The sequence below is a fragment of the Podarcis liolepis genome (assembly GCF_965112155.1).
Source record: "Podarcis liolepis genome assembly, chromosome: 4".
NCBI lineage: Eukaryota > Metazoa > Chordata > Lepidosauria > Squamata > Lacertidae > Podarcis > Podarcis liolepis.
In genome coordinates this window covers 50,636,179-50,658,838 of record NC_139558.1, presented here as the reverse complement: position 1 = coordinate 50,658,838, position 22,660 = coordinate 50,636,179, and the positions used below count along the sequence as shown (strand labels likewise).

The 22,660-nt window shown below is 43.8% G+C and overlaps 1 protein-coding gene across 1 annotated transcript; it reads left to right on the top strand.

Annotated features, from left to right (window-relative positions):
* Window positions 1-93: 93 nt before the first annotated feature.
* RRP1B (ribosomal RNA processing 1B) lies at window positions 94-20,747 on the top strand. The gene is made up of 16 exons (XM_083498448.1): window positions 94-330; window positions 752-834; window positions 2,385-2,442; window positions 4,380-4,465; window positions 5,008-5,069; window positions 7,074-7,203; window positions 8,381-8,445; window positions 8,932-9,089; window positions 9,564-9,655; window positions 10,185-10,282; window positions 10,469-10,488; window positions 11,121-11,246; window positions 13,094-13,815; window positions 14,740-14,874; window positions 15,586-15,652; window positions 17,431-20,747. The coding sequence occupies exons 1-16, from the start codon at window positions 195-197 to the stop codon at window positions 17,622-17,624; spliced, it is 2,232 nt and encodes a 743-aa protein (XP_083354574.1). The 5' UTR covers window positions 94-194; the 3' UTR covers window positions 17,625-20,747.
* Window positions 20,748-22,660: the final 1,913 nt, after the last annotated feature.

Genomic DNA, 22,660 nt, shown 5'->3' with positions numbered 1-22,660 from the left:
CGCTATGCCCCGCCCCTTTCTCTCCAGCGGCCGAATTGGCGGGCTCGCGGCGTTCTGCGCCTGTGGGTCTGCGACGGAGCAGCGGCTGTGACGTCATCCGCAGGCGTCCGGGAGGCTGCCCGGGCTCGGCCCACGTAGGGCGGCGCGTTACCTTTCTCTCTCTCTCTCCGGCGAGCAGGGCTGGTGGGGGTGTCATGGCTCCCGCCGCCGCCGCGCAGCCTCCGGAGGTTCAGTTCGCACAGAGGCTGGCCGCCAACGAGAAGCGAGTTCGGGACCGGGCGCTGAAGAAGCTGCGCGGCTACCTCGCTCTCCGGACTCGGAGCCCGGCGAGTAAGAGCGGGGAAGGGATGCGGGGGAAGCACGTGGCGCTGGTGGGGCAGAGCAGCCGGGCGCCCCGGATTGCTGGAGCGGCGGAGAGGGCAGCGCGCGGGGCTGCTCACCTGGGCAGAAGAGCAGCCGCTCGAAACAGCGACAGGACTGAGGAGGGAAAGGCGGGCTTGGGGTTGAGCGGGCACGTGGGTGCCGGGACGTGAGGTGCTTGCAACTGGGCTCTGCTTCTCAGGTACCGTGTGAACTACTGAGGGTCGGTGTGATAAGCGAGTGTGGAGTCATGGTACGGTTGAAGGGGAGGCGCCGCTCTTCATGGGCAAATGGGCTCCCGTTATCTCTAGGGGTTAGGGGCTTTTTGTAGGACAGACTGGGGAAACTTGCCTCCTTTTCTCTAATGCGCAGTTTACTTCTGTTGCTCCAGGTACCTTTAGCCAGGAAGAATGGCTGAAAATATGGAAAGGACTGTTCTATTGCATGTGGATGCAGGATAAACCCCTGCTTCAGGTATGTACAATCTGTGTAAGGATGCATTGCCGTTGAATGGAGCAGTTGTCTGTGGACCTTGCCTGCTCCACCCTCTGGAGCAGTGTAATGGCTGGAGGGGACATTGTGGCCCTTCTTCATCATGCACTGACGTTGCTTATGCTTTTATTCGTGTATTTTCCCCCTCCGGCATGTTACAGTATATGGGGGTAACAAAATGCTCATTGTTCAGTTGGATTTTGGAGGTGATTTTTCCTTTGTCCCCAAAACAACATGAAAGACAATTGTACAGGGTGAGGAGTGTGGTAAGTAAATAGTAAGTGGTTGAAATTTGGAGACATGTTTGCTACTGTACAGGTAGCACAGAAGACTATGTTATAGGTCTGTCTCTGACCAAATTCTGCATTGAAATGTCCACCCTGTTTTGGGTAAGAAGGTTCTTCATTTGTCTACTATTTCAGACCACTGTGATAATATATTTTGACCTTATTGGTCAAGTTCTCAAATACAGTGGTACCCCGCAAGACGAACGCCTCGCAAGACGGAAAACCCGCTAGACGAAAGGGTTTTCCGTTTTGGAGGCGCTTCGCAAAACGAATTTCCCTATGGGCTTGCTTCGCAAGACGACAGCCCATAGGGAAATCTCAGGGACAGCGGGGAAGCGCAGCGCGTCTTCCCCACTGTCCTCGGACCTCCTCCGAAGCCGGGCGGTGGGGAGGGAACACCTCCCGCCGCCGCCCGGCTTCGGAACGGTGCTCCGAAGCCGGGCGGGGGGGAGGGAACACCTTCTGAAGGCGGGCGGGGGGCGAAAGTCTTTGCTCCCCCCTGCCTGCCTGTCCCGGAGGGCTTTTGAAGGCAGGCGGGGGGGAGCAAAGACTTTCGCCCCCCGCCCGCCTTCAGAAGAGGTCCAGGACCTCTTCTGAAGGCTGGCGGGGGTATCTTTGTCCCCCCTGCCTGCCTGTCCCGGAGGGCTTTTGAAGGCAGGCGGGGGGGAGCAAAGACTTTCGCCCCCTGCCCGCCTTCAGAAGAGGTCCAGGACCTCTTCTGAAGGCTGGCGGGGGGCAAAAGTCTTTGTCCCCCCCTGCCTGCCTTCCCAGGGGCTTTTAAATCGCCCCGGACAGCGGAGAAGTCCTCCGCTGTCCCGGGGCGATTTTAAAATGCCGCCCGCCAGCATTTTAAGATTGCCCGGACAGCGGAGAAGTCCTCCGCTGTCCCGGCGTTTTTTAAAATGCTGGGGGTGGGAAGAAAAGCCCTTGTCCCCCCCCCCCCCAGCCTTCAGAAGAGGTCCGGGGACAGACTGGTCTGAAGGCGGTTTCCCTAGGAACGCATTAATTGATTTTCAATGCATTCCTATGGGAAACCATGCATCGCAAGACAAAAAACTCGCAAGACGAAGAGACTTGCGGAATGAATTAATTTCGTCTTGCGAGGCACCACTTTAGTCTTTTCTTTGTTTGGGGGAGTTTAGAGAGCAGTTTCAGTGTTTGAGAGTGAGGGGGTAGTTTCTGAAATAGAAAAATGGAATCTACTCTTGGAACACTGTATACTAAAAAAAATCCTTTCATTTTTAGGAGGAGTTGTCGAACAATATAGCACAACTTACCCATGTAATAGAGAATATAGATGCTTGTAAGTTATTTTTAATTTTTTTAGTTTTTACTTTTAATATATGTTCAGGGGTTTCCAGCCAAGTTTGTTTGTTCTGCTTATTAGCATATAAAAAAAAATGATGTCCTGAAGCATTGTCTTCATTTTGTATGAAAACCACATGAATAGCCCATTATTATTTTTTGAGGGCAGTGTTTGGGGAACCACTGTTTGCTGCAGAACTGCGTACCTTACTACATATAAGAGGCTCTATTGGTCACAAGGTGAAATTCTTACGCATCATCAAGACTCCTGTAGAACTCATCAGTGCAGGCAGCTATACTTAACCATAGAATTCAGCTGAAACATGTGGAATGCTAGGTCAGACATTCTCTCCATCTGTACCGAGCAGTTTTGAGAAGCAACTGGAATAACATGTGAATAGGTCCTGTGTATATTTCTGTTTGCTGGAGGAGATGGACTCCAAGAAGATCAAACCTATCCATTCTTAAGGAAATCAGCCCTGAGTGCTCACTGGAAGGACAGATCGTGAAGCTGAGGCTCCAATACTTTGGCTACCTCATGAAAAGAGAAGACTCCTGAGAAGAGAAGAAAAGACCCTGGTGTTGGGAAAGATTGAGGGCACAAGGAGAAGGGGACGACAGAGGACAAGATGCTTGGACAGCGTTCTTGAAGCTACCAGCATGAGTTTGACCAAGCTGAGGGAGGCAGTGGAAGACAGGAGTGCCTGGCGTACTCTGGTCCATGGGGTCACGAAGAGTCGGACACGACTAAACAACAACAAATATTTCTGTTGGGAGAATGAAATGTCAGATCCCTCTGGATAAATCTTGGAAGATTAGGCCTTGGGGAGTGGGTTGGATTTGATGACTTTCAGATCCTTGCCAAGCCCTTCAGGTTTTTTGCTTCAGCAACACACTGATGGCTTTGTGCTTCCTTCACTTATTGAGAACAGAGAGATAATTAACTACCATTGTTCACCTTGGAGTTGTCTTAATTTTCCTTCACATGTGAAAATAGCTAGAATCCTGCTGGCCACATCTAGTCCAGCATCCTGCTCACAGTGGCCAGCCAGATGCCTCTGAGAAGCCTATAACTAGGGCCTGACTACAGAAGTGCTCTCCGCACTTATGAATCCCAGGAACTCGTATTCAGCAGCATACTGCCTCTAACACCAGAGGCAGCATAACCAGCCATCATGGCTAGGGGCCATTTGTAGCCTTATCTTTCATGAATTGATTAAATCCTCTTTTCAAGCCATCTGAGTTGGTGGTTGTCATTACATCTTGTGAAAACAGTTCTACAGTAGCTAGCATTTATTTATTTGTTTATCATTTTCTGTATACATTTTAAGGTGATGTAAATAATGCAATAAAAACAGTTTAAAACAATACAGAAAATAGTGGATAAAAATAAATGCAAAATAGACACCAGTGACCCTGCTGGGAAAGTGTAATAACAGATATGTCTTCAATTGTTTCTGGAAAATGCAAATAGTGGGCACCTGTCATATTGCTACAGGAATGCTGTTCCACAAAACACACTAAAATCCTGCATTACTGTGGAGCAAGCTTCTGAAAGCTTTGGAACTTGTAGGAAAATCTCTTCTGCAGACTGCAATGACCAACTTGGGTAGATAGAGGATAAAGCCATCTGTCAAGTACACGTTGTGTGAAGTAGTACTATCTTTTGTCTCTGCTGAATCTTCTAACATTCTGCTTCATTGGGTGGTCTCACTTTTTGTATTATGAGAGAGAGAAACTATCTGCTTTTATCACATTGCACATAATTTTTTACACCTCGTATGCATTCCCCACCTTACAGTACTCAACTTTCTTTTAAACTGCAAGCTTCAGCTTTGTATTTCCCCCTCCATTTGTGAAAGGTGTAGTGAAAATGTTTTGAACTAACACAGCTTGTATGGAACTTTAAAGCTGCCTCTATTTATTTCACTGCAGGGCATTTGTTCATTCAGACTTTTTGGCAGACCATGAACCGTGAGTGGAATGGAATAGACAACCTGCGCTTAGATAAATTTTACATGGTAAAAGCTGTTTCTTCTACTATCTTTTAAAGGAGCATAATCAGTGGTGTAGGGTGAAAAATCTTCCACTTTTTGGATTGCCCTGTTTCGTAAAATTAGGTAGTAGCATAATGAATGAACACAACACAAGTAAGATTCAGCCATCGGAATAGATAGAGAACTCTTCAAATCTAAAGTTAGAATTCACATTTTTAAACCAGAGTGGAGAGACGTGAACATGTCATGTTTAATCTTTACTGTTGTGTGCTGGGGGATTTTGGTGTTATGGAGAAACCTTGCATGAGTTCTGCAGTCCCACCATACTTCCGTAATCCATTTAGCATCAAGAGAAGACTTTAAATTTCTGTATGTGAAGTTACGTTCTTACAAAAACAGGAAAATCGGCTATAATCCTATAAGTGCTGATTTGAGGGTAAAGCCAAATCAAAACAGTAGGTGTTATAGACGTGTATAAGGTTGCATGGATGGTTAAGATGTTTGTCAACAAAGTGATGATTTCCTATCAATTGAAACATGATGGGATGCATCTTTTTCTAACCTAGTTGATCCGCATGGTGCTGAGACAGTCCTTTGAAGTACTGAAAAGAAATGGATGGAATGAAAGGTAGGTGGCACCTCTGGGGAGTGTGTGTGAGACAGGCAGACAGACAGACACACAGAAACTGTTCTTGCTCACTCTAAATCTATTGATGAATTACGAATTAATTTTCTTTTACAATCCCTGATAAGCATTATAGAACCATAGAATTTTAGAGTTGGAGGGGACCCTGAGGATCATCTAGCCCAGCCCCCTGCAATGCAGGAATATGTAGCTGTCCCATATGGTGATCAAACCTATAACCTGGGCATTTTTGGCACCAAGCTGTAACAAGCTGAGCTATCCAGGCTGGCATAATGGGCCTCATCCCAAAAACTCATCTTGTGCTCACTTCCTTTATACATATTTTTCTGCAAATCTGGTTTTGTATTCCAAGCAGCAATTCTAAGATAAAATGAACACATATGTGACATATTTCCAGGTAGACATACATTAACGGCATTGTTAAAACTTGTACTACAGCCATAAATTGAATAGCAATAGTAAGAATACTTCACTGGGGATTATTCATCCATAACATCCATAGAGTTGGAGCTATATAAAGTAGCAATACAATAATAATAAAAATTTCTTATAATTAAATTTCAGTGGTTCTGCTATTATTTTCTCCTACACACTTGCATCCTGCCTTTTATGCACACAATAAATTTTGTTGCTGAAGAAAAAAGAGGCACATGGCCTATTTGTTAAAACGGCCTCAGTGCAACCCACTAGAAATACCAGATTGTGCTCCTAGAAGAAAATAAAGGTTTGAGTAGAGGTGCAGTAGATTAATTGCACTGTGAGAAAAGTTAGGAATTGTTTAATAGTTAAAATCTGTGTTGTATCTATTTCCGATCTATATAAAATCTTCATTGCTTAGCTGCGATTCCCATGAATCCTGTGCAAGTTGTGTCAGCTGTGCAAATTATACCAATGTACATATTTGCTTGATCAAAATAATTAATGGCCACTGAAAATTTTGGATTTTGAAGTCCTACCATCTTATATCCAGTGAATTGCTATAAGTAAGTTGTCAGGGAACTGCCATCAGCTTAGAGGAGGGAGGTGGAAGGGCAGTTAGGTTACAGGGAGCTGCCGAAGATCACCGAGCCGGAGCAAAGCGGGGGGGAGGCAGGTCCCCCTTTGCCCATGCCCTCTCTGCGCAGTAGGCTTACACGCAGAGAGGGGAGGCGTAGGATGGGGGTCAAAAGACTGCTCTGCTGGGGAAAGTTTAAGGACCGCCCACTCCCAGATTCTGCTAGCAACTGAGCAGACATGGATTTGAGACGTTCTGCATTATGAATGTTTTGGACAGATAATAAAGCCTTGAAAAGACCAGTGGGAGTCTTGCCTGTTCGCTCTTGAGCAACCATGCCGGCATTCATAACATAAGTGTCTCTTTGGCATAAGGGTGCAGTGGGACACCTCTGCTCCCACCATGCCCCCTAAATCTGTTGTGGGGTTCCCCCGAACCCTTCAGAGCAGATTGTGGATGGTGTGGGGCAGTCCTGTTGCACAAGCTGGAAACCTTTATACTGCATTGGATACAAAGAAAAGTTTAGAGCTGTGTTTTCCAAACTTGGGGTTTCAGCTGTTTGGGGACTACAGTTCCCGTCAACCCTAACCTCTGGTCCTGCTAGCTAGGGATGATGGGAGTTGTAGTCCCAAAAGCTGGAGACCCACATTTGGGAAACACTGGTTTAGGGGCTTAGTGCAGAATTCTAGAATACCTCTACAATTTTAAATTGCATATTACTGACATCACACAGTTTTTTATACGTTAAGTTATTAAAACAAGCTTTCATTAAAGGATTTGTTTGGAGAGGGTAAACCTGTTGGAACTCTCACCCTGGTAAATCACTTAGAGAAGAAAACATCCGATTCACACTGTTGCTCTATTTCAGTGGATCAGATTGTTTTCTGTTTCAAAAGCACTGGCTACTCTTTTGGAACTGATGCAATGCCATATGACGTTGCACAGATGAATGGACCGTGCTTTATTTTCTCCCCGCCCTGCTTTTCATCCAGTTTTACTGAGCCATTTCTGAACCTGCTAATGAAGGAGGTTATTCACCCAGACAGCAAGGCTCCTGTTGGGATAAAATTGCATTTTATTGACATCTATCTGGAAGAATTGGCTAAAGTTGGTGCTAAAGAGGTAGGAAACAAAACGTCTCTGTGCATTGCTGTGTAATCTAGTAAGTCTCCCTAAAATATATGCTTAAAACAAGTGCTGTTAATGTCTTCACCTAGGAAGGATATTAAAGACAAGTTTACTCTGTGTGTGTTTACTATTTGCTTAGGGTGGGCACGCTATCTAATTGATTGTTGCTGTTGTAGTGCTATATAAACATATAAAATCAGATAAAATTTGAAAAAATTTGTTAATGCTAATAAAAGCAAATCCTAACCATGGAGCAACTTGTGGATTGCAGATTTGCTCAACTTTTTATGTTACCTAAAATGTAAAATGTCTTGCTTAAATACAGTGGAAATCACTAGACTTTGTATAATGCTTCCCATCTGACATTACAAAGGGGTGTCAGTAATATCATCATGATATGTGTTTCCATCTTTTTGAAATTGGTCAGGCTATATCAAAAGGAAACAAAATAATCCATAATAATGACAACCTTAACAGATGATAGGATAATACATCCTGTCAAATCCTGACAGCATTTCAGTTGGTTACACAGTAATTTATAAATATATATTTAGAAATAAAATATATTTCCTCCTTGTATTTCTGTTGTTGTAGGCTATCATATTGGTTTTAGCCAGCCTGTGTTAGTATCTTTTGGCAAGAGAGAGCTTATCGTCTATGATATATTTACTGTATTTTTCGCCCCATAGGATGCACCTAGTTTTTTGGGGGGGGAAATAAAGAAAAAGCCCGAGCTTCCCCCAATCCCAGCCCCGAGAACAGCCTGCTATCTGCAAGCCTAGGGAGGCCAGCAGTAAGTCGCGCCAGTCTCCCCAGGCTTCGGAATGCAGGCAGCTCTGCGCAACCCTCGGGAGGTGGGCGCGAAGTGGCGCCGGTCTCCCGAGGGTTGCACAGAGCTTCCTGAAGCCTGGAGAGCGAGAGGGGTCGGTGTGCATTCGGCGCATAGGACGCACACACATTTCCCCTTCATTTTTGGAGGGGGAAAAGTGCGTCCTATAGGGCGAAAAATACGGTGCCCCAACTGTAAAATGCTTCTTTCCCCTTGAGTCCTAGCTCTTTTCAAGTAACCTTGGGAATATTCAGATAGGAAAATTTCCCATCTCTTTGAGTAGAATTGGAATAGGTGGGCCAGGTTGATGTTGAACTAACCATGTATTTTATTTTTTTGCAGCTCACCGCAGACCAGAATCTCAAATTTATAGAACCATTCTGCAAAATCATTGCCAAGACCAAGGAGTATGTTATATAGCTATGTTTTGCTGCTTGACTCTGAACTTAAAGGGTTGGGGGGGCGTTCTTCTTAAATAGTAGATAACGTCTGGATAGACTCGCAGAGCATAATTAAAACAGAAGAAGCGAGATAGTGAAATGTTCAGTTTGTGAAGCAAAGCTTTCTTTTGTGTGCCTTGAAATGAAAGTGTGTAGCTATGGGAACTGCATGAGTTCCTTTTATACTGATGATAAAAAAGCTAGTTTCTGATCCTCGGGCGCTACTATGGTGATATTGAAGAAAACTGGGCGAATCCAAAGACAGCAGCTTCTGATTCACAATCTATGTGATTGACTTATTGGTAGTTCTTTTATTTACTCTTTCCAAATGGCATACAATTTTTGCAATTTTCATGGGTTAGTTTTTGATAGATTGGAAAGAGGGTCCATAAATTGGAATGCTTTTGTGATGCTCCTTTTTTCCCTCCCCTTCCTCCCCCCTTAATGGTTCAGTCATCTTTTGCTGCAAGTCATAATCCGTGGCATCTTTGAAACCATTGTTGATCAGTCCCCGTTTGCTATAGAAGATTTAATGAAAGAACTGAAAGCGGGGAGCGATGATGACTTATCAGAAGATGAAAGTAATGAAGGAGAGAACGAGCCAGTCAAAGGTATGGGTCTGGCCACAGTAATAACTGTAACTTCTAGAATGGATTCCTGTCATGTCTTCTGCTTTGAAAACTTCAACTCGGAATGCAACCATCTGCTTACTAGTAAAAGCGAGCTTATGGGAGCATGTGACACCTGTGGGAGCAGTCTTTCCTAGCCCCACCTAGAGATACCAGGGATTGAACCAAAACCTAATGTGTGCAAAGCTTAGTACTCTGTCTCCTTTTCAAATTTCCCCACCTTTCTGGCCGCTGTTTTAACATGACACATGTTGTGTCCTTCGCCTGAGGGTAAAGGGAGATTGTGTGTGTGCGCGCACGCACTGTCCTTGAGGTGCTGGTGTGCAACATTAACCATCTAACAGCTTGCATAAAGCATCTCTCCTTTATGTTGATGGCAGCTTCACTGACCTTAGTGAAGGCTGTTATGGATTTCACATTTGGTGCTCTGTAAAATGTGTTGCTTTTATCCTGCAGGCACAGACTTGCCAAGCAAACATTCCCAAGATTCAGAGGCACCAGACAACCTTTTAGAAGATGCAGATGATAACATTGGGCCTGTTCTCCAGGTTGGTATTGTCTTTGACAACATACTAATTTCTGTAGGGTCTGAGCACTAGGGAATTGCCTTGTTAAATCTGATTAAGTCTGATGGCTGCTGTCTTATAAATGAAAAGCTCTCACAAACAATATTCAACTAGCCTAATGAACTTTTTTTCTTTGAAAACTGGTAGAAGACCATTTTTATTGTCTTGCTTGATTTAAACATAGATCAAATTGCTGGTTCTCGAAGTGCAAGACCTGGAGCACAAGTGAATGTTGTGCAGTTTTGTGAGTGTTGGACTCACAAGATTTCCTGAAGAGTGGTTCCTATTGGGATTTATGAAAGTGAGGCCTGACTGCTGTAGGATCAGTAACCAAAGGCCTGAGGATGTGAAGGAGCATGGCTGAGAGAATGAGTGTGCTTGGACTGGTGGGGAAGAAGCACAGGGAGTTAAGTACAAAATTAGTGGCACAGTGTCTTAAGTGGTTCTGCGCTAAATTATTGAATGCAGCTGATCTATGTTTCTGTAATGCCTTCCTCTTTTATGTTTACAGTTTGATTATAAAACTGTTGGCGACACACTGTTTGAATTGGCCAGCAGAAAAAACACACCTGCTTATAACAGAAAGTGCCTGTACAAAGTAGTGAAAAAGTAAGTTCCTATGTAATAAATGTTCTTTCTGATTGTGCTCACTTACCTGATTATCCTCTCTTTCCTTTCACTTTCTGGAGTCCCAACACCCCTGCCCTTTTATCTTTTGCTTCCCCATAGTGCCTGTCAGCTCTTCATTTTTGGGTGTAACTGAGACAACATAATTCCTTTCCACTTATTTTTCAGGTTCCAAAATCTTGCAGAAGGTGAGGCTTCAAGAACATCTTCTGCTGTTTCGTTTCCATGAAGAATTGTACAGTAGCAGAGGAAAGAAAATGCAGTCATGTTAAATTTGCATAGGGTTTACCTGCTCTTAAAGAAGCATAGACAGCCTGCAGCCTCATAACCACATGCGGCTCTCTGCTCAATTGCAAGTGGGTGGTAAATAAGGGAGGAATTGATTGGGGGTGTGTGGAAGGGCTGACTTAAAGGAATAGTGTGGCAGAAGGAGAGGGAAGGGGTGCCCACCCAATCTTTGCTTCAGCCCAGCCAATTACCATCATGTAGCCACTGATAGATAAGCCCCAAAGGTTGCCCGTTCCTGCCTTTGGGGGGTGTGATAAGGTCTTGCCCTTCTCTTTGAATGAACAGTTTGTTCTGCTTGGCATTTAAGATAATGGAGAAAGATACACACCAGAACAGCTGTCACCAGTCAGGCTCACTCCAGATGCTGATTGGGGCTGATGGGAGGTGCTGTCTGACCACATCTGGAGGCCACCAAGTTGGTGATGGCTGGACTAAAGTATAGGTAGAGAAAAGAGAGTGTTGTATGGGTGAAGGACCTCTGAGCCACTATTTGCTTGGGGGCAACTCTCACTCCAGTCTTCTCTCACTTCAGGGACCTTTCCACAGGATGACTTCCCTGAAGACGTTTCTACAGATGAAGATGATGATACCTTCAGCAGGAGGAAGTGGAAAAGGAAATCTGGCAAACCCTTGGATAAAGCACAACCAGAAAAAGAAGGTGAGGTTGCTACCAGTATGCAATATCCTAACTTAGCCTGCAAACTTTGCTGGGAGGGTAAACCCTATGGAACTCAGAAGGACTTCCATGTAGAATCATAGAATGGTAGAGTTGGAAGGGACTCCGAAGGTTATCTAGTCCAATACCCTGCAATGCTGGAATCCCAATATGTGGTCCCCCATCCAATTTGAAACGATTCTGGACGCTGCTTAGCTTTGCAAATGTGCTAGCAGTTTTATTGTTGTGCCACTAGGAGGAAAACACCTGGAAATGAACCCAGGGCCTTGTTCTTTTCTTTTACTTTCTTTAAGTAACTGACCAACTCTAACTGAACTTCACTATGATAATAAATTGTCTCCACTGGAAATTAGAAATAGCTGTTGCTGTTGGAGTATTAGCCGGAAGGGAGAGGAAGCTTTGCAATGCCCTCAAGTTTTGTTTGTGTATTTAAAAGCATTTATATACCCCTGGCGAGTAAAAATCCTAAAGCAGTTTACAGAGTTCAGAAATCTATTGAAATCATATCTTAGAAAAAGCAAATGCCACAGATAATAATCAAAAATACAAGATGACGACAGAAGACTTGGCAAGTCTTGATTGTGTTACAAAATCAAGCACTCTCAATAGGATTTCTGCATGCTGTGTTGAATCAATAGGCTGGTCAGCCTTTTCTTTCCAGACTCTGGACATTTTGAAATGGGAATGAGCTAGATTCTCCTGACGCACCTGTGAAACGGCACACAGTGCTATTTTGTATTTCTTTTCATCTCTTTATTTGTAACTTTTGTCTTTTTCTTAGATATATGCGTGTATATTTTTGTATGCATATCGTTTTGATTGCTGTAACGTCTCTGTTCAATTAAACTGAAAGTAAATTAACAGAGGGTGGCTGGAACTAATGTTAATTGCCAGGGAAAGCCTGAACATTTAGGCCTTTCTGCATGAATGTAACCTTGTTTAGACACTCTCCTCTAACACAATTTACAGCAGCCATATGTTGAGGAGAGTGGGTCCATATACCCAGCATTCTGCCTTTTCGGATCCTGTTCCTGCCAACCTTCCACACATTGAGGCGCAGATGATTTGAAGCAATCCGCATTCTAAATCATGCAGGAAGCCTACATACATAGAACTGACTCCTTAATTCACACACACCTCCCCCCCCCCATACACACACATGGTAATGAGGGCATAGAAACAGAGCTGGTGAGTGTGGCTCTGATCTTCCCCTCAATGTGATCCAAATCCCAGGGGGTGGGCGGTTATCTGAACAGGGCTTATTAAAATATCTAACATGACAATCAATGACAATACAGTGGTACCTCGGTTTTCGAACGTAATCCATTCCGGAAGTCCGTTTGAGTTCCGAAACATTTGAGAACTGAAAGCAGAAGCCTCGATAAGGAAGCCATGTTTCCTGTTCGACTTCCAAGGTGCATTAGAAAACCATGGCATTTACATCCGGGTTTTCGGCGTTCGAGTTCCGAAACATTTGACTACGGAGGCATTCGAAAACCGAGGTGGTATTGTAGTTGTTCTCATCAGCTCTGTTAACAACAAATACTGTACAATAATAGTATAGCAGCTGCCCTAGTTGTGGACAGATCAGTGGCTCATCTTGTTTCGCATTCTGTTTTCCAACAGTGACTAGAGCAGTACCTCTGGGACACGCAGAAGCTGGGTCTAATAGTAGTATCCATTCCTCGATTACTAATCACTCGCCCCAGGAGTTGGGGCCACCCACTCTTTCTTCAGGTGTAGAGCCCCCTTCCCGGGAAGAGAGATCGGAGCTGCTGCTCAACAGCCTCTTCTTTGAATTTAAAAGCTTATTTATTTTGTCTTTACAGTTTGTTCTAGAAACATAAAAAATGGTATTGAGGAAGAGGAGGAGAGCCCAGGGCCACAGAAGAAGAAGAAGAAGCGAAAGAGGAAGTCCAGCCAGGTGGCTGACTTTGATATAGCTGCTGAATGTAATGAGAAGGGACTGGTCCCTGAGGAAGGATCCAAAGAGCCAAACCAGGACAGTGAATCATTAAATAGTAAGAAAAGACCAAAGAAGTCTTTAAGCATGGAGGTCAGTGAAATGGATTCTTCAGCCGTACCCACTGTAGGTATCAGTGGTGATTCTGTGCTGGAGACCTTGACTTGTTTGGTAAACAGCATAAAGAAACAGCCCAAGAAGAAAAATAGCCGCCTGCGGAAAGTCCCTATAGAATTCACCCATCAAAATGGACAGGCTCATATAAGTACCGAGGAAGATCCCAGCCACTGTGCTGCAGTATCCTGTGGTAGCAAAGCAATTAAGAAGAAACGGAAAGCAGGGACTGGCGTACTATCTGGGAGCAGTTTTTCTGAAGAGGCTGTTGAGCAGCCCAAAAAGGAAAACTTGGCAGAATCTGGATGCACAGTGCTCCAAAAAGTTAAATTGAGGAAAAAACAAAATTTGGTCAAGATTAGGGGTTCCAAGCAGAAAATAATCAGCCTGAAAAAGAAAAAGAAAATCAAGGAAGTCCTAAGTTCCATGGAAGAAGCTGTAACTGAAGTTGAAAACAAAAAGAGCAAAAGCAGTGTAAGTAGGTCTGTCCTGCAACTTACAATGTCTGGTTCCACCTCAGCTTGGGGAGCAGGTTGCGGAGGACTGTCTGGCCACAGTAAACATTCTATTGGGCTGCATTTTCTGATGTTTTACTTTACAGGTACCACCAGATCTGTGTACTTTTGCCTCAAACAGCTATATTTCCAACACAGATCCTTCTGCTTCTATTTGGAGAGAATGTATATAATGGCTGGTTTTACTAGTAAAACAGGTGACCAGATAGAAGCTAAAGAAGAAATCAATTCCCAAATCCCATGTGTTGTTGTTTTTTAAAATCTGTTTTCTGGAACTAAGAAGTTAAAGCTTTGACAGCTTCAGATTAGACAAGCAAAGGCCTCACTACCTGTATTTCCATGAGCATATTTAAATTCTCTACTCCTGGTCTGATTGCTGTTGGCCAGTTTAATGGATTTTCTCATACTAATGCGGACATCCTCTTGTCTTTCCAGATGAAGTCATGCAGTTTCAGTGCGTGGCTTGTCTAATGTTTGTGGTCTTAAAGGTTGAGGGAGTTATGTGATCTAGCTGTACAAAAAGGAGTGGAAGTCATGGACATTTTGCAGTGTATATAGACTATGTTGTATGCCTGTGGTTTGCTAACAAGGTTCCTGTGAGCACCAGTAGACCTAGTGCCTCCTACGTTGCCTGCAAAAGGCCTCTTATAAATATCCCCTCAGGAATCCACAGCTCGTGAGATGGAGCAGGGACTGAGCCACTGCTGCTTACCAGGAAGGAGAGGAGAAGCAGTGGGCTCAGCTGGGTGCAGGTGCATCAGCAGGAGCTAGTCCAGGGCTCCTTCCGGACCATTTCCACCAAGGCCCCTGGTGCTGTTCAGCTTCATATTACTGCGTCCAGACTCTGCTAATTGGTCTCTGCTGCTCTTTTCTCTCCCTGCAGGAATCAGGTGGCGCTGCTGTGCTGCTAAAGAACAAGAAGGCAAAGACGGGAAATGATTTTGTGAAATTTGAAAAGACAACTCTACCAAAGCCAGTGTTCTTTAGAAAAGCTAAAGGCAGCATTTCCCCCATGCAGGTATAGTGACAAAGATGCTATAATTTGCAGCTAAAGCAGAGACAGTTAGTCCGTTTCAGCCCAAGCGCCACATTCCCTTCAGGGCAACCTTTCAGGGACCACATGCTAGAGATGTGGAGGGCTGTTGTATGAGGAAAGGCCTGACATGCTCCCTTTGTTGTTCCTTGCGTGAAAATGTTGGAGGCTTGCATGCCATGCTTGCTATCTCCTAACAAACTTTAGGCATAGAATTTTCAGAATTTCTCTTCTCTGCAAGCCAAACTGCATGTGACCACATTAAATGTGTATTTGTATTTGAGGAGCAGAGTTTTAATATTTTGGGGGGCACATAACATCAGCTTGCAGTGAGGGGTGATAATTATTAGGATCCCATACTGCAATTGCAGTTAGGGAAAAATATCCCACTGGCACTAATGGGAACTTTTCCTCAAAGCTTATTGGTCACACCTAGGTGTCTGCAAAGTATATTCAGTAGGAATTGTATTTATATATTAAAATGTTTTCCTGTACAAAACACACCAGAACTTAAGTGAATATTTAATACTGCACAAAACTGCAAATATTCAGTCTTTCAGAAACTATAAACTACTGAAGATGATGAACTGTGTTTTTGGGAAGCACCTCAGATAGTAGAGAGACACAAAAAGTGTTTTAATTAAGGGAAGGGTCCAGAAAAACAACTTTATCTACCACTTTAATCTCTCTTTGTAGTTAAGCAAGCTGCAATCTTCCAACTCCAAAAAGGTCACCTTTGGACTGAGTAAAAACATGACTGCTGGTGAGTTCAAAATGACTTCAAACCTTGTTGCTTCTGTGAAAACAGGCAGGTAAAACAGTGGAAGGTTTGATGCAATTTTAAATAGCAGTTGCTAAATGCTGTCTGTGCATGTAATTGTGGTAAGAATTTACTTCTACACCAGCTGTTTATTGCCCAGGTGAGGGAACATCTTTTAAATAAAACACAGAACCAAGAGGAAAATGGCATGCATGGCTCCATTCTGAGATCAACTTCCCAACATTTACCTTGGGTGTCCCAAGCCATTTGGCCTCAACTATCACACTTTAACCCAGTTGCCTTAGCCACCAGGCCTTCAGTAGTGGCTAGAGACATTTCAATTCCATATCTTACTTCCCTTTCCCCAAAACATCTGGAGGAGCTTCAAGGAGATACTGGATTTACATCCTACTGTTGACTCAAAACAGACATAGCAAAACATACTGGCTGGCTTGTCACTTTTAGGGTTAGATAAGATTACATGTTTATAGCTTAACAAGCATGAGGGTTGCAAAATGCAGGCACACAGGAATCGTTGACTGATGCATTCTATTCAAAGGTTAAATGCAATTAATAATGAAACAAAGACAAAATCCATATCTAATGTCTTAATCAACTACCAAAAATGTGCCTCATTGTGATTTATACACAACTCTTTAGCACTGCCTTTTGTACCACACAGAGCAGTGTGCAACCATTAAAACACAACATTCCTTTAACAATATAAAACAAACCAATATAAAAATGAGGAGGTATCACAGTTAAAAGCCCCAAAGCGATTTCGCCATGTATAAAACATCAGCCTGGGAAGCAAAAAGCAAAAGGTCTCACCAATCAGTGTGTGGGAGGGGTTCAAATGAACACCGCAAGTTGAGGTACGCCATAGCCTACCTGCAGCCAGCAAGAAGGCTCTTCTCTTTCATAGTAACTTATCTTGTATCCACCATAGGTTCGACAAAAAGAGGGGCCTCTCCACCAGCCCTTAGGGCACAAGTAATCTAGTACAGTCATAACTTGGCTCCCGAACAGCGCAAACCCAGAAGTGAGTGTTCTGGTTTGTGAACGTTCTCGGGAACCCGAACATCCAACGGGGCTTCTGCGGCTTCCGATTGGCTGCAGGAGCTTCCTGCAGTCCTTCAGAAGCCGCGCTTTGGTTTTTGAATGTTTTGCAAGTCAAACAGGCTTCCGGAACGGATTCCGTTTGACTTCGAAGGTACGACTGTACAATTGTCAAACAGGTTTATGGAAGAAGAGGGAAGAAGCTGCTGTCTGTGACACCACTGAGGTGGGAACAAACCTCTCATTAGATTCACCACCATCTGGGCTGAAAAGGAGATTCTGCGCCCCATATGAACTCTGTCCCTGAGCACATCAACAGCTAATAGTCATTAATGGCTATACCCTGCGTATCCGAAACACCATGCCTCTGAACAGTAGTTGCTGGGGAACATGATTAAGAGAATGGTATTCTTGGTCTTATGTCCTGTTGTGAGCATCCCATAGGCTCTTGTTTTGCCATTGTGGGAAACAGGATGTTGGACCAGACAGACCTTTAGGTCAGGCCCAGTTGACACATGTGGTCTGGCGTACCGAAGCAGACAGGCTCTTTGGTGATAAGTATCGAATACTTTCAGTCTGCAGTGTTCCATTTGTTCCCCCAGAATCTCTCTGGATTCCTTCTGTGCACAAACAGCTCTAGCAACCATCGAAATGTTTGCGCATGCTTGATAACAATATGATGCAATACTCAAGTTTTTGCTTTTTAATCTTTCCTTTGGCAGAATTTAAGACGACAGACAAAAGTATCCTGGTCACCCCAGAGGGAGCCTCCCGGGTGGCTTTCAATCCTGAGCAAAAACCATCTCACGGGGTGCTGAAGTCCCCTGCCAGCTCTTCTGCAGAAGCAACACCTCAAATGAAGAAATCCCTTTTAATGCCAACTAAGAAAAGACCAACTGCTATTGACTTCTTCTAAGCCGATAAGGAGAGGAGTAGTTTTTGTACAGAACAGTCCAGTATAACCAGTTGCTTCTGGAGGTATTTTGGGAATCTTCCTTTTCAAGTTAATGGGATAGTATACATAAGGTTCTGATTGTGTGACCCTTGGTGCTGTCAACTGTAATAAGCACCTATTTGGCTGTACATTGAGACTGTTTTGTGTATGCTGTTAACAAAAGAAAGGTAATGGCACATGACCTTAGGGTTCCATTTATGGAGGCCCATCTTTTATTTTATTTTTGAAATAACCCTATCACATTGTGAATGAATGTGTACAGATTTGTTCTGAACTGTTGTTGCTTGCACTCTTTTAATCATTGGTTGTTGTTTTTCCTAGTGAAGAGGTTTTTGGCATTTATTGGCTTAATTCCATGGGAGCTAAGAAGTACACAACCCCTCTCACATGCTTCCTGTTCTGCTTTTCCTTCTTTCCCTTTCAAGCCATTTTCTCTTATCTTCCTACCAAAGCGTATGGATTAGAAATGGAATGTCTGTGTTGAGGTGAACTACTTCTGTGGAACAACCACTTGCACCTCAGTTGGGTAGCCTGCTGCCAACACACATCTCATTACTGTCTATAGCCCAAGTTTTCCAGTTGACACATATTTCCTAAGCACTTGAAATAGCGTTGTGGGCTACTTCAGATATGCTTCTCCTTTTTGTGTAAGAAGGTATGGTGTGTGTGTGTGTGTGTTTTGTAAATTTTTGCATTTTTATAATGTTCTTATCCCTGGGCCCTTGGATAAAGACTAGGTCTTGATTATTATCCTCCCTTCATTAAAAGGAGCCAGATTAGTATGGCCTTTATTTATATCTGAAAGCCTTAATGCCTTTTGACACAGGGTAAAGATGGTTTGGATAGTAAGGTGGCTTTGAAAGCAAGGCCATATTTTTAATCTGCAGTGTAAGTTTTAATGATGTTCATCTTACAGTATGCTAACATGATGGTGCCTATCTCCATTCTCCTGTTGATTTCTGTGCAAAACGATAAAAAATTTTGTACCAGATAATTTATTTACTGCAAGTTTTAGACACTCAATCCCTTTTTCTCAAATGCAGCATAGCACGAAGACATAGCCCAGGAAACATTGTGGACATTGACACTGGGTCATGTGGGTCATTTTTTATTTTGATGAAGAGATCTTTGTGGTAATATTCTTTGTACTCCAGCTTCAGAATAAATGGGCAGTCACTTCAATAACTATCTCTCCACAGTGCTAATAAAGTTTCAAGCTAATAATACTCTTACTGACTGTTTCACATGTCTTATGTGTTGTGTTGTGTTGTGCTGTGTTACTGTCCCCGTCTGTGGCTTGTGGTGTTGTTCTGAGCGTGCTTGGTGGTTGCTTTATCTCCTTGCAGTTTTAAATACTGTGATGTGACTTGGTTAAGACAGACATGCTTGAGTTTTGGAGATGTCTTGTATCTTGTGTTGTATATGGTCAATTAGCAAACTATAACGGAAGGCATACATCTTAAATAGAAGTATTAATATTGGTTCTTTAAATGGAGTTTAATATAAAAAAGCAACAAATGTGGGGCACTGTGTTGGAAAACTACTTGTTGTGATAAGATAGTGGGAAGTGGAACCTAAATAAGCCAGTGATTTACTTTCGTGCAAGAATATGGACAGCAGTAGTTGTATGTTCATTCTTACGTTGGAGATGTTGTTATAATTATCCAGCTAGAAAGATGGAACTGTAAAGAGATTGGAGAAGAGTTTCTTTAGTGCTGTGAACCTCAGGGCTTTGTGGTTGCCCTAACAGTCAAAAGATGGTTCTGTTACTGTCAGATGGCAGCGGTGGTTGCTCGTGAGTAATCAGTCAGGACTCAGACCTGTCTTTTACAGGTTTTATTTGGGTGCAAAACTATTTACAGTGCAGAGCCACAAGTTCATGTCTGCCTCAATCGCTAGCAGAATCCCGGAGTGGTTGTTTCCAGGACCTCCACCAACTTAAGAGCTTTGTCACCGCCAGCCTTTTCCTTCCTTCTTTGCGTTTTACACCTCTGCGCAGGGTGGGCGATGGAAGGGGCGTGCTTCCCTCCTGGCCGGCTTGGTCAGGAGCGGTGCTGAGGCTCCCAGCAGCATCCTCTGGTCCTTTCCCCTCTTCCCCACTGGAGGTGTGGCTTTCCTCACCACAGGAAGAGGAACTGTTTTGTAAGATTTTCAGAGGTTCCCTGTAACCCAACTGCCCCTCTGCTTCCCTACCCTGTTCCAATGGCAGTACCCTGACAGTTACTGAGGCTGTTGCAGGACAAAAGTCAGGGTCCGTATCATTCAGAAGTAGGGGGGGGGGCAAGCAAGGCTTCCCCATTGATACTTGCCCAAGGGCTCTCTTTTTGCTCCCCCCCCCCCTCAGACTGGTATTGCAAGCAGCACTAGATAACAAGGTCTAGCCACCATTTAAATTCCCCACAATGCCCCTGATATAGCATTAGTTCAAGGCATTGTGGGAGATTTAAAATGGTGGCTAGACCATGCTGCTGCTAGTCAAGCCTATCAGGGACCACAGGTAGAGAGGTAGGCTCACTAGAGTTTACCAGGGGGCCCTTCGTTCATGAGGCTGGCCCAGACAAGACCATCAACACGTCTTGATGAATGTTAAGGTAATGTGAGTGTTGTTGGGACTTTCGGAATGATGGATATTCTAATTTAATGGTTGATTTCTGATGGGGGGGTTGTAAACATGCATGTGTAGGATACATTTTCCTGTTCTTCTGTGTTTCCTGATAATTTCATCCCAAGATGTTAATTTCAATGAATGATACAATATGTGATGTTTTAATTTAAAACTACATATCTAAACACAAGGTGAAAATAAAAACATGTCCTGTTGTTGATAAGACTACAAAAAGCAGGAATCTCGGCTTTCAAACCAGTTTGACTGTTCTTGGGTGCATTCTAAAAATACCTAGGATTACTTTGAGTTATAACTAGTCCTGTTAAAAAGCAGAATTTGCAAATATCTTATTTTTAAAAGAATATTCACTCGGTTTTGTAATTAAACTGGCTTAAATGAAGCAGAATACTGTTTAAAAAAGGTTTGTGTTTAAAGCTTTGTATTTAAAATATTTTAGGAATAAAAACATTTTTTATCAAGCTTTTGTGAGTTGAATGGCATCGTCCTTTGACCTTTTTGTTCCCTCCAGTTGTAGGAGCAATTTTTATTTTTCCATTATGCAGCATATACATCTCAATAACTCCAGATCCATGAAAATGGGCCACTTAAACTTGGCTTTGAAAGAGCACTGTTGCATTTTATTTACATTATTTTGTAGCAGGGAGCCGTATTTATTCAGTCATTAAATTTATATGCCCTGCCTTCTTCCAAAGGAGTCGCAGCAAAACTGCCAATACTAATAAAGTTCCATTAGACTACTAGTTCCACAGGCAGAGGTCAGGAAGTGAGGTATGACAGCAACAGGGATGGTGTCAGCAGCCCAATCTTCTCCATGTGTTCACTAGGGCTGGCCTTTTTAACATTGTGGTATATCAACAGCTAAATATTATGATGTACTGATATTGCCCAGTCCTATCCTGTACCACTCTGGCTTTTGCAAGCAGGAACGGTATGGGGGCTTAATCAGCCTCTCGCTCGCCCCATAGCTGATCAAAAGGTCCCCCTCTGGCTTGTGGGGGACTTCCTCAAACTGCTCCACTGGTGCACAGGCAGCCGTGCGCCTGCCCACCCCTCAGTGGAGCAGTTTAAGGAAGCCCCCCTGCCACCACCTCCAGCTCACATGTATATCACTAAGCCAATATCACTCACTGCAAATCATGGCCACGTTCCCGGTCCTGCTGCTGCTGTGCTATCCAAGACTTAAGACATGGTTTGGCTTAGCATGTCGTCTGAAATAGGCCTTGTTTCTCTTGCTCCAGGCAAACAAGCTGTAAAACAAGAACAAAGCTTGGTTATATCTTGTGAAACAAGACGAAACATGAAGCTGGGTTCAACCCAGTAAGCTCAACTATGGTTTAGGCCTGGATAGTGTGGTAGTGCCCCTGCCCCAAGAACTACAGGCTTTTGGCTTACTGATATATACAAACCAAGTCATGGAGTGCAGATGACTAATACAGGCACCTGCTCAGTGGCACGAAAAATCTCGGGAAACCTTGGCACTCTGTAAAAAAAGCTCACAATCTTTACATGTATAAGTGTGCCAGAAAAACCACACCACATTTCCCTTGCTTGTACTTCTGTGTTTATTTATAGAAAAGCTTTTTTCTCATGTTATCCCTACAAAAATGAGTTTATACAAGGAATAAACAAAGATAGACACGTACACAAAACTAAAAGCCGCACCGGAAAAGCAAGAGAGCCAGAGCTAATGATAAATCAAATTAAGCAACAGCAGAAATCAAAGGGATGATTAAAAAGAAATGCCTTCAAGAACCAGTAAAACACAAGTGGAGAAGAGAAGGTAACCTCCTGAAGAGGGAGTGCCACAAATTGGGCCCTACCACAGAAAAAGACCTGTCACGTGCTGCCACCCACTTTTCCTCAGAAGCAGTTGCGCTCACACATACAAATGCTATAGTAGCAGGGGCGTACGAAGTGGGGGGCGGAGGAGGCGGTGACAAGATGGCCCCTGCCTCCCCTCAGCTGTAGATCAGCCAAGGGCGCGCGCAGCCTGTATGGGTGACGCTCGCGTGGCGTCCGTACAGGGTGCCGCTCTCGTGCACAGTCCGTACGGGCTGCCCCGCCCCAGGTGCCGGAGAGTGTTCCTCCGCCACTGTATAGTAGCAGATCTTTAAAGAATGGGTAGGTTCACATGGGAGGAGATAGCCCTTCCAAGCAGGCCCATAATTAGGGGGTGGTGAGGTGGACCCCCACAAGGGCACAGGCAAGGTGGGGCACAAAGTCAGCTAAAAATATATATACATCAATAAATAAAAATATCAATTATTGCCTCATAAGGCAAGGTTTTAAATGGAGGTTGAATTGAATGGGTGGAGGGGGGATGGAGAAGAGGTGGAAAGAATAGCTAATTTGTCCATGACTTGGTACCTTG